The 12,551-nt window shown below is 48.9% G+C and overlaps 1 protein-coding gene across 1 annotated transcript; it reads left to right on the top strand.

Moving 5' to 3' along the window:
* The first annotated feature begins 898 nt into the window (after positions 1-898).
* LOC127338881 (uncharacterized) lies at positions 899-2,009 on the top strand. Its single transcript, XM_051364837.2, has 4 exons — positions 899-1,255; positions 1,338-1,511; positions 1,608-1,788; positions 1,887-2,009. Exons 1-4 carry the CDS (start codon positions 951-953, stop codon positions 2,007-2,009), a joined length of 783 nt encoding a protein of 260 aa, XP_051220797.2. The 5' UTR covers positions 899-950.
* Positions 2,010-12,551: the final 10,542 nt, after the last annotated feature.

Raw genomic sequence — 12,551 nt, 5'->3', positions numbered from 1 at the left:
ATCCGCATATGGCTCCTCCCTCCCCTGTGGATCCGCAGATGGCTCCTCGCTACCCTGTGGATTATATCACAGAGTCGACACCTTGTGAGCTACATTTCAAAACGATGGGCTACTTAACGCTCAAGGCGGCGATCGGCTATGTCTTACCGCCAGTACCTGATCAAAGATACCACTTCAAACCGGTTCCACATGGCTACGCTGTTGCCGGGGTGGATCAAGTTATGGATGGGTATGGGCCGCTGAGGCTTGACCACCCTGCCGGTGAAGGGGATTTGCTAGAGCTGGGAGAAGCCAAGAACACTACAGTTCTATGGCGAAAGGAATTCATTGTGATTCCGGGTTGGAAGGCGCCAACAAGGTCTCCACCGAGCCAGCATTCTCCACCGATGCAGCCGTCTCCAGTGCGTCAGCCTTCTCCGCCGGCGCGTGAGCCTTCTCCGCCGCCGCGTGAGCCTTCTCCGCCGCCGCAGGCCTCCACTCAGTCTAAGAGCAAAAAGCGGACCGCTACGGCAATGAGTCGTAACCGATCACCGAAACGCAAACAAGAGCCCCTCCCAAGAGTGCCTAAGGTTCCTCCCAAGAGACCTTATGACTATACAGTTGAGGAAAATGCCAAGATCGCAAAGGAACAATACATGAAATCCATGTTTGGCAAGAAAAAGCCCCAGCCTGAGCCCGAGCCAGCTATATCCAAGGAAAAGAAGTTGAAACTGCTGAAGAACCTTCATCAACCTGAGCCAAGTCTTTCATCGAACCATGACCGGTCTATTCGCAAGTCAAATGTGGTAGCAAAAGAGCGGTGGCAAAAAAGTAAGGAAGAAGGGAAACAAGTTCCCCAGCTTGGAACCCAGAAAAACTCGTGCCCCCCGCTCAATGTGTATCCCAATATCATAGACTGCCTTGATCCGACGCTGGTAGCACTATACAAAGACGAGGCAGATGCGAACAATATGAGTATTCCTGAGTACTTAAGCCGCCTCGAATTCATTCAGACGGATGATGTCCAAATAGCATACCAGTACAAGTACGGGCAATCTCTGGTCAGAGCTGAGGAGTTGCCTAATCTATCGACACAACTGCGAAGACTGCATAATTGGTACTTGGATGCATGTAAGGACGGTCAGAACTGGATCATGGTGGCAATCAAAGATGAGCACTACGGGCGAACTGACGTGATGAACATCGAATTTTGTGAATTATTTCAGTTATTCAATCAAGACGCCCTCGACAAATCTCTGCTCAGTGCCTACTGTCTGTAAGTATAATTTATGTAATTAAGTCTCTACCGCGGCTCGTCCATTGCATGCATATAACTATACTCTCACTATATTATGCAGAATGAAGATCCGTGAATGCCGCAAGGGGCAAATCTATGATCTTGGGTTCATTGACCCATATACCGTGAATGGGTATACTGTCGACAACTCTCCCAAGGACACGGAGAATAACTTGGTATATGCCTTAAGGAAAAACTCATACAAAAGGGCAATACTATTTCCTTACAACTTCGCGTGAGTGTTACTGTCTTCACACATTAAATCTTTTTCGCTTACTCCATGTGTTAAGTGTAATTGAAGAGTTATGCATATATATATATGTGTCCGCAGGTTTCACTATATCCTGCTAGTCATTGAACCCGACACCGGAGTAGTAGAAGTCATGGACTCGAAGAGTAAACCCCTTGAGGCGTGGGGGGACATGGCTGATATCCTCCAGAAGGCTTGGACACGGTTCGCGAACAAGTCTCCGGGTTTACGGAATAAAGAGCTTCGAATAAAACCTGTACGGGTAAGTACTAGCTAGGTCGCGCATCTCTTTGATTCTAGTTTCAATACCATTATTATCATCCTTGATTATTATTTTGATTGAACTTTGTTCTCGTAAAGTGCTTGAGGCAAGAGGACGGGAATAATTTATGCGGGTTCTACGTTTGCGAGTTCATTCGCCAGAATACCCACCATATGACCAAAATTTTGGAACAACTTGATGTACGTAAACAACATTCATAACTTTATTTTATCACCTTGTGTTTCATTCACATACATATATATATATATATACTGACCACCGTACCTTCTTGAAATTATTAGATCCAACGGTTGCGGGATGGTCTTCTAGCAACCGAGCGTGTACGGGCAATTCAAGAAGAACTGGCGGGATTCTTACTTGAGCAAGTTATAGCTCCAGACGGAGAACACTATGTGCCCGACATCCAACATTGAATAGAAATTATTTTGAAAGTTGATGTAGACATATATATATGCATGAACGCGTGTCACTTTGATCGATATATGTAATATAATGGTTTCCTATATATATGTGTCTGCATTATATTATAACGTGTTTCGAATGGAGGCAGAGTCTGCCGCGGCAGCGTTTTAGTGTAAATTTCCTGCCGCGGCAGAGTCTGCCGCGGCAGCGTTTTAGTGCAATTCTCTGCCGCGGCAGAGTCTGCCGCGGCAGGGAAGGGCACCAAAACCCTGCCGTGGCACAACCCTTTTGCACCGGTTCGTATTACGAACCGGTGCAAAAGGTCCTCTGCCAGACGCTCCACAGAGGGCCACGTGACCCTTTTGCACCGGTTCGTATTACGAACCGGTGCAAAAGGTCCTCCGCCGGGCGCTCCACAGAGGGCCACGTGGTGCCCCCTTTAGCACCGGTTCGTAACTGAAACGGTGCAAAAGGGGGGGGCCTTTTGCACCGGATTGTTGGCACCGGTTCACAATCCGGTGCATATGGCCCTAATGAACCGGTGCAAAAGAGCAGTTTTCTACTAGTGACACTTCAAAGATAACTTAAAACTCAGACAATGGTCATATTAGTTTCTGATTTTTTTTATATTTTCCTTAGTAGTCTAATAGCCAATCTTTGAATGCCATCATTAGTTGTGAAGGAAAAGAAAAGCACCATTTGTCTAACATGCTGTTCGCTCTTGGTCTTAAAATCCCCTCTCTTCTCTCTATTGAAAAAAACATCGAAGCAGATCTTTCTCCGTCACGCCAGATTCACACATCCTTGAGTTGCATCGCTTCTCTCATTTTGCATCTTATGGCTCCTATCTATGGATCCGGATGCTGGTATGTCACTGGTGGAACGCCGGAGGCGGGGCCGTAGATCTTGGCGAGTGGTGTGAAGAGCGATGAGGTGAGGGATGCAAGCAGATGTACTGTGCAGGACTTGCAGTCTGAGTTGTGGAGGAGCAGCTTCAGTTGCAGAATCCTTTACCGTTGGCACGGAGCGGCGGCAGCCGCCGCAGTGGTAGTCGTGGAGGAGCTGCTCGCGGATGCATAATCTTACTGCCGGAGGCTGGGTCGTCTAGGCGGTCTAACAGCTCCTGGAGCTCTCTGTAGGTGGCGACTCCATACGTCGCGCACTGCTCCAAGAATAACGCCATCGTGTCCGCCTCCGGTGACGACGGTGAGTCCTCTCTGCCCCGCTTCTTGATTTTATTCTCCAGTTCAGAACTTTCTATTCAGCGTGAACTTGTGCATGTACTTTTGAGCTGTATTTTTGGCACACTTGTTGCTCTAAGCTGAAGGTACATGCTTCTGGATAGATTATGCAATATGCGGTCTTCATATAGTTTGAGTTCTAGCACAAATGTAAACATGTTGTTAAGCAAAACATGAAGAGCAGTGAAACACCGTTTTGAAACAAATGAAGTACTGGTTTTCGACCACATACAAATGTTAACAATATTACTAAAGGATTATATAATTCAGTAGTTGGGGAAGGGGCTTACCCAATCTACTGATCAGTAGTTGTAGATCTTATTGCTCCTGGCTTCCTGTAGCTGTGTCGTCTCAGGCCATCTTTGATGCGGTTGTTGCCCCCGTAGCATGTCAGCAATTAAATGTCCTCTTGTCTTACTATCCTTTATAGACTATTTTCTTAGCTTTAACCAAAAATTGGGGCAATATCTGGAAGGGTGGTACTTTGAATATCGGGCAAACACAACAGACAAATGATATACGGTTGATTTTGAATGTTTTATCTTACAATATGCTCATCTGTCTCGAGCGGAGCACACTTTTTAGGTGACTGAAAAAAGTAAAACTACAGTCCTAAAAGAAACAGTTGTACAAATGTAAGTAATATTTGATACAACAATATTTAAATGTAGCCATGTAGGTCTGCAGATATATCCGATAATATTAAAATTATTGAAAAATCCTCTTTGAGAACCTTATAAAGAGTAATTTAAAAGCATTCCATGGTTTCTTGCACCAAAGGATCTCATTGTACACAATATTTTTTGCCAAATTATTTTCTTCGGACTTTTCATCCAAGATCAGAACTTTGAGTGCATATTTGCTTGTGACGCGTGATACTGCTACATAGAGTTGGTCATATGTGAATACTTGCTTTTGTAAAACCAATTTTGTTTAGTTGCTGTAATTGCCTCTTGTTTATGGTTATGTAAAACAAACTGATATTGGGTACTGCCTTATCTTCACCAAAAACGGCTATTTCGATTCATATGGTGACATGATTAGTCGCGGAATATAGACCTTGTTTCCAATTTCCGTCCATGTTATTATTTGAGCTTCTATGTACAACTCCCTAGCTATGTTATAGTTAGTCTTGTGCCATTGCATAAGCCCTCACTTTGATTGATATTCCGCAATAGCATTATTGGCAGGCCAACTTTCAAGCATAATATTTGGTCTGTTGTTCCAGGGAATTTCAAGCTATTCGAGAACTCTGTTGGGTACAACTGAGGTCCATCTTCTGTATTTGATATTGCTTTGTACACTATATCAGAGCTTCGGTATGCTATCCTTTAACCATCTGTTCTATTCATGATATAAGAAATCTACCTTTGAAGAAAAAACTAAGGGTCTTACCATAGAACTTTTTACCAAAATGTAAATGTCAATCAAAAGTTGTTTGTTCTCTGTAAAATCTTTATCTAACTGCTAAATATCTCCCAATAGATTATTCTCATCTTCACTAGTGGAGAAGAGGCCTTTGGTCCCAAGCCCCTGGGAGCAAATGTCCCAGTTCTGAACCAAACCGGGACCAATGGGGGGCATTGGTCCCGGTTCGTTTCGCGCTGGACGACCCCACTCGCTGGCGCCTGTCCGATGGCGGCCTTTGGTCCGGGTTTGTACTACAAACCGGGAATAATGGGTCGGCGGCAGGACGCGGCAGGCCGTGTCAGGCGTCAGAAACCTTTAGTCCCGGTTTGTAGTACAAACCGGGACCATAGGCCCACCCTTTGGACCCGGTTTGTATTACAAACCGGGATAAAGTCCCCAATCTGCCTATATAGGCTTGCCCCTGCCCAAGTGTGAGCCACACTTAGCCATTTTTTCAATTTCTTCTCACAAGAGGGGTGTATTGTTTTGCTCTCTTCACATGCACAAGAGGTGTTCGATGAAATGCTTAAGAGGTTTTGCCACTTGAGTTCACACAAATCAAGTCACACTTAACTTGTTTTTTTCTTCTCCATCGAGGTTAACAACTTTATCCTTTCATCTGTAATTGATAAAATGCATGTGTATATATACATCGTGATGTTCTGTAATGGTTTTTGATAAGCTTAATTATATCATGCAGATGAATCGACAATGGATGTACATTGACCGACGCTTTGACGAGTTCACTTCGGGACTGAGTAATTTTATGACAGTGGTTAATGTAAACAAACATGGTGGCTTCATGTATTGTCCATGTGTTAACTGTAAGAATACCGTAAATTACGCTCACTCGAGTACCATTCACGGCCACCTTCTGCGGGACGGTTTCATGCCCAGTTACTATTGTTGGACCAAGCACGGAGAAAGAGGGGTTATGATGGAAGACAATGAAGAAGAGGAAGAGGATGATGACGGTTATCCCAATTTCCCTGAATACGATGACACTGCAGAAGGCAATGAAGACAATGAAGCAGAAGATCAAGAGGCACCAGATGAGCCTGCTGATGATGATCTTGGTCGGGCCATTGCTGATGCAAGGAGAGAATATGAAACTGAAAAGGAAAGGTTGGCCTTCGACAAGATGATAGATGATCACAACAAATTGTTATACCCAACTTGCGAAGATGGCCATAAAAAGCTAGGCAGCACACTGGAATTGTTGCAATGGAAGGCAGAGAATGGTGTCACTGACTCAGGATTTGGAAAGTTGCTGACAATAATTAAGAGGAAGCTTCCAAGGGGTAACGAATTGCCCGCAAGTACGTACGAAGCGAAGAAGATTGTCTGCCCTCTAGGATTAGATGTGCAAAAGATACATGCATGCATTAATGACTGCATCCTCTACCGCGGTGAGTACGAGAATTTGGATGCATGTCCGGTGTGCACTGCATTGCGGTATAAGATCAGACGAGATGACCCTGGTGATGTTGAGGGCGAGCGCCCCAGGAAGAGGGTTCCTGCCAAGGTTATGTGGTATGCTCCTATAATACCACGGCTGAAACGCTTGTTCAGAAATAAAGAGCACGCTAGGTTATTGCGATGGCACAAAGAAGACCGTAAGAAAGACGTGATGTTGAGGCACCCTGCTGATGGATCCCAATGGAGAAAAATCGATAGAGAGTTCCCAAACTTTGCACAGGATGCAAGGAACTTAAGGTTTGGTCTAAGTACAGATGGCATGAATCCTTTTGGAGAGCAGAGCTGCAGCCATAGCACTTGGCCTGTGACTCTTTGTATATATAACCTTCCTCCTTGGTTGTGCATGAAGCGGAAGTTCATTATGATGCCAGTGCTCATACAAGGCCCGAAGCAACCCGGGAACGACATTGATGTGTACCTGAAGCCATTAGTCGAAGAACTTCTACAGCTGTGGTCCATAGCAGGTGTACCTGTGTGGGACGAGCACAAGCAGGAGGAATTTGACCTACGAGCGCTGCTTTTCGTAACCATCAATGACTGGCCTGCTCTTGGTAACATTTCAGGACAGTCAAACAAGGGATACAATGCATGCACGCACTGTTTACATGAGCTCGAAGGTGATTATTTGGAAAAATGTAAGAAGGTCGTGTACCTGGGGCATCGTCGATTTCTTAGGCATACCCATCCCGTAAGAAAGAAAGGCAAGCATTACAACGGTGAGGCTAATCACCGGAGAAAGCCTCCCCATCGTGATGGTGTTGATATATTTGGTATGGTAAAGGATCTAAATGTAATATTTGGAAAGGGTCCTGGCGGACGGTCTGTTCCGAATGACGCTGCCGGACACGCGCCCATGTGGAAGAAGAAATCTATATTTTGGGATCTACCCTATTGGGAAGTCTTAGAGATCCGCTCTTCAATCGATGTGATGCACGTGACGAAGAATCTTTGCGTGAACCTGCTAGGCTTTCTGGGCGTGTACGGGAAGACAAAAGATACACCGTAAGCACGGGAGGACCAGCAACGTAGGAAAGACCCCAAAAAACTGCATGAGAGAGATAAAGGACGTCATTACTCCAGCTACGCTCTTACAAAAGCAGAGAAGGAAATATTTTTTGAATGTCTGAGCAGTATCAAGGTCCCGTCCGCTTCTCCTCCAATATAAAGGGAATAATAAATATGGAGAAGAAAACATTCCAGAACACGAAGTCTCATGACTGTCACGTGATAATGACACAGTTGCTTCCGATTGCATTGAGGGGGCTTCTACCGGAAAATGTTCGACTGCCCATTGTGAAGCTATGTGCATTCCTCAATGCAATTTCTCAGAAGGTAATAAATCCAGAAATTCTACCGAGGTTGCAGAATGATGTGGTCCAATGTCTCGTTAGTTTTGAGCTGGTGTTCCCACCATCCTTCTTCAATATTATGACACATCTCCTCGTTCACCTGGTCGATGAGATTTCCATTCTCGGTCCTGTGTTTCTACACAATATGTTCCCCTTCGAGAGGTTCATGGGAGTCTTAAAGAAATATGTTCATAACCGTGCTAGGCCAGAAGGAAGCATCTCCAAGGGCTATGGAACAGAGGAGGTCATTGAGTTCTGTGTTGACTTTATTCCTGGCCTTAAGCCGATTGGTGTTCCTGAATCGCGGCATGAGGGAAGACTAAGTGGAAAAGGCACGCTAGGAAGGAAATCAATGATATGTAGGGACGGGATTTCTTTGACTCAAGCACACTACACAGTTCTACAAAGTTCCACCTTGGTGGCTCCGTATATCGGTGACCACAAGAACTTTGTACGCTCCCAGAACCCGGGGCAGTCGAACGATTGGATTAGACGTGAACACATGTCGACTTTCGGCGGTTGGTTGAAAAAACATCTCCTGAATAACATCGATATTGAAGATCAGCTGTACTTGTTGGCCCAGACACCATCTTCGACTGTAGTGACTTTCCAAGGGTACGAGATAAATGGGAATACATTTTACGCGATCGCCCAAGATAAAAAGAGCACCAACCAAAACAGTGGTGTCCGATTTGATGCAATAATCAATGAAGGCCCAAATGACACATATTATGGTTACATAGAGGATATATGGGAACTTGACTATGGACCTTCTTTTAAGGTCCCTTTGTTTAGGTGCAAATGGGTCAACAAAACAGGAGGCGGGGTTCAGGTAGACAAGTTGTATGGAATGACAACAAGGATCTCAACAATCTTGGGTATAGAGACGAACCATTCGTCCTAGCCAAGGATGTGGCCCAGGTTTTCTATGTGAAGGATATGTCTACCAAACCAAGAAAAAGGAAACATAAGGAAACGAATACATCAAACGATGAGCCAAAGCGCCACATAGTTCTTTCTGGAAAAAGAAACATCGTGGGAGTGGAGGACAAGACAGACATGTCAGAAGATTATAATAAGTTTGATGAAATTCCACCCTTCAGAGTGAACATTGATCCAAGCATCAAGTTAAATGATGAAGATGCTCCATGGTTACGGCCGAAGAAGGTTAAATGATGAAGATGCTCCATCATCAAGTTAATTGAAGAATGTGCCTGGCACAAATGAGTATCTCAACATGGCAATCAATTTCCCATTTATTTTTGTGTAATCATGTAACTGTATGTAAGATATTAAAAGTGGAGATGTGGTTGGCTTTTTGTACCATATATATAGAGGAGATGTAGTCGTTCACGGGCTTGCAGGGAAAAAATTCCGAGGCGCAGCTTCCGAAGATGCCGTAGGGCGTGTGCACCAACGACATCTTCGAGAAGCTGCGCCACGGGAGATTTCCCAACCCTTTCCCCAACACTGTTAGAGGAGATGTAGTCGTTCACGGGCTTGCAGGGAAAAAATTCCGAGGCGCAGCTTCCGAAGATGCCGTAGGGCGTGTGCACCAACGACATCTTCGAGAAGCTGCGCCACAGGAGATTTCCCAACCCTTTCCCCAACACTGTTAGAGGAGATGTAGTCGTTCACGGGCTTGCAGGGAAAAAATTCCGAGGCGCAGCTTCCGAAGATGCCGTAGGGCGTGTGCACGAACGACATCTTCGAGAAACTGCGCCACGGGAGATTTCCCAACCCTTTCCTTCATCCATGGGAATGAAACTCTTCTTGGCTTGTTGATCTGCTTGGCAAGGCGTATCGATGCTCCTTTTATAGGCACGACACCGCTTCTACTTTGTCTTGTTCCTTCGACAGGACGTCGTGCGCTACATGCTTTATCTCATCGAGCAGTGCGTCCACCCATGCGTTCTTATCCTGCCGACATCTTTAGTCCCGGTTGCACCCACCAGCCGGGACTAAAGGTTACCCACACGTCCTTATCCCACCGACAGTTTTGTTAGATGACAAAAAAAAGGATCTTTAGTCCCGGTTGTACCCACCAGCCGGGACTAAAGGTTACCCACACGTCCTTATCCCACCGACAGTTTTGTTAGATGACAAAAAAAAGGATCTTTAGTCCCGGTTGTACCCACCAGCCGGGACTAATGTTTGCCTGACTAATCCTCCCCAGATAATGCAGAAACCAGATAAGCCTCCCCCAGATAAGTTTCCGGCGCCACTGCGTTCCCGCCTATTTTTCTTCCCGCGCTTTCCACTGCTTCCCGCCTCCGTCCTCCCGCCATTTTTTCACTATATATATGTAGGCTTGGCCTCCATTTACATATCACATCTAGACTCATATCTGCAAACCTCATCACTCTGTCCCATGGCTTCCATCGTATCTCTAACCCTCCGGGAGGCGGAGGCGCTTTGCGCCTCGAACTACCCCTGCCCGCCGGGCTACCGCGTCCCGACCGGCTGGTTGCTGAGCATCGGAGGCGTACCGGTCCCTCCTGTCCCTCTAGGTGTGGCGCGCGAGATGGCCATCACGAACCACTACTACTTCGAGCTCACGCCAGAGCAGCGGAGGAATCCCCAGTGGCATCCCGACTACAGCCCGACTTGGGAAAGCTTCTTCATCAATCGGCGTGAGAGGGCGCTTGCCAGGCACGAGGAGGGCGGCCCGCCTCCTTCGAACTTCAACGAGGCCGGCCGTCGGCTGTGGTGGCGCGGCCGGACTCTCCAGGGCGTCATGGCCTACCGTGGCCCCCGCCTGCGCTACCCTCAGTCCCAGCCCACGCGTGCTCTCCCGCCGAGGTTCGACTACCGCGACCCCGATGCCAGCGACGATGATGACGGCGACTACGATGACTATAGTGGCGACTACTATAGGGCTAGGCACGAGTATGACTGAATGACTCGAACGATCGAATCTGGCCATGTATCTTAATTTTCAGTTGAGCTACTGTACTTTAATTCCAGTTCAATCGTAATAATTTTTTTATTCCCGCCCATTGTTTCCCGCCCTTTTCCTCACGTGCGCCGTCGTGGCGGGAAACTTTTCTCATCATCAGCGTCTGCCACAACGACTTTATTGAAAATACAATTAAAATAGATAAACAACTAGTCTAGTCGATCTACTCGTCGTCGGAGGTTGTCTCGGTCCAAATGTCGTCCCACCGAGGGTCGTTGTCGGCCCAAGTTGTATTCGGGTTGTCGAGCTCGAACTCGGCGACGGCCCGACGGTGGCGTCTGTTGGACCTGCGATGTGCCCGGAGGTCAGCGAAGAACGCGTCGGTGTTGTCGACGTCGTTGGGGAACTGCGCTCCACCGGCGCATCAACTCCTCGTCGTGCTCGGCGATGGCGATCCGGCGCTGCACCTGGCGGTGGCGGCGACGGTCCTCGTCGTCGACGAGGCACGGCGTCGGCGCGAGGAACTCCGCCTCCTCTAGCGATTCGACGTCTGGGAAGTTCATGTCGCGCCGTGGCCGCCGAAATCGCCACGCGGCCGCGTCGTAAGCGCGCGCCGCCAGCTCCGGGGTGTTGTACGTGCCGAGGGTGAGCCGGAAGCCACCGGCGCGCATCTCGGCGTAGAACCTACCGTTCGGACACGCTCGGACGCCACGGAAGCCGGACGAGCCTCGACGGCGCGCGGCGGCATCCCGGCGACGAATGAGCGGAGGCGACGGCGACGTGTGGTTGCGCGCACGCGGCGCTTTATAGCACACGAAGCGACGCGCGCGGCAAGTTTGGCGACAGGTGGCGCGGGAAGCGGCGGGCGTGGCACGTGGAAGCGGCATCTACACGTCGCACGCCGGCGGCGGCAGTGGCGAGGCACGTGGAAGCGGCGGCGACACGTGGCACGGTGAAGGGACACGTGTGGCACGGCGGCGGCGGTGGCCAGTACATGGCGGTGGCGGTGGCGGCGGGGGCGGTGGACACGTGTGGCACGGCGGTGGCGGTGGCCGGTACATGGCGGTGGCGGTGGCACGGCGGCGGCGGTGGCGATGCGTGGCCTTTTTTATTTGAAATAAGGCGGGAACGAAATTTTTTAAAAAAATTGGCCTTTGGTCCCGGTTTGTATTACAAACCGGGACTAAAGGCCTATTTTGCGCGCGCAGCGAAAATCGCAGCAAATTAGGCCTTTAGTCCCGGTTTGTATTTCAAACCGGGACCAAAGGCCTTTGGTCCCGGTTTGTAATACGAACCGGGACCAAAGGGGGGTTATAACTTCACCGCTTCGTCTCCGCGGAGATCAATCCCGCGGAGACGAAGCCGCACACGCACAGACGCGCGCCGCCAGGCTGCTGCTCCGCCGCGCGCCCACCCCACCGCCCGCCACTGTCGCCGCGCGACGCCGTCTCCGCCGCCCGAGCCGCCGCCGCCGTCCTCCGCCGCCCGAGCCGCCGCCACCTCTTCCGCCTCTCCAACCGACGGCCGGCCTCCGCGCCCGCGCGCCGCCCGTGCCGCCTCGACCTCGGGCCGCCCGCGACGCCCGCCGCCGTCGCCCGCCGCCTCCTCCTCTTCTCCAACAAGTCGCCGCCCGCGCCGCCGCCGCGCGCCCGCCTCCTCCTCGACCGTCGGCCGCCGCCCGAGCCGCCGGCAAGGTGAGCCCGCGCCGGCCACCTCTCTTTTTTTCAAGTTTTTTTGTTAGATTAATTGTTAGTTAGATTAAATAGTGTAGTTAGATTAATTAGTGTAAAAATAGTTAGCAAAAATGGTTAGGGTCGGCGTCCCCTTACGCAGTAGTGCCGGCGCTCTTGCCGGCGCCCCCCAAATGGAGGATGTTGTGTCGGCGCCCCCTTACGCGGTAGTGCCGGCGCTCTTGCCGGCGCTCATCTTTTTTTTTATTTTTTTTATTTTTTTGTTAGATTG

Source organism: Lolium perenne, chromosome 3 (assembly GCF_019359855.2).
Source record: "Lolium perenne isolate Kyuss_39 chromosome 3, Kyuss_2.0, whole genome shotgun sequence".
In the NCBI taxonomy this organism is placed as follows: Eukaryota; Viridiplantae; Streptophyta; class Magnoliopsida; order Poales; family Poaceae; genus Lolium; species Lolium perenne.
Note: the sequence above shows the minus strand (reverse complement) of the source record. Positions and strands in the feature narration are given on the sequence as shown.

Bases quoted from the DNA above. Each gene is read 5' to 3' on its own strand.
- LOC127338881 (XM_051364837.2), top strand. From the start codon at position 951: ATGAGTATTCCTGAGTACTTAAGCCGCCTCGAATTCATTCAGACGGAT. The intron at 1,512-1,607 runs GTGAGTGTTACT...ATGTGTCCGCAG, and splicing joins CTATTTCCTTACAACTTCGC to GTTTCACTATATCCTGCTAG. The intron at 1,789-1,886 runs GTAAGTACTAGC...GTTCTCGTAAAG, and splicing joins TTCGAATAAAACCTGTACGG to TGCTTGAGGCAAGAGGACGG.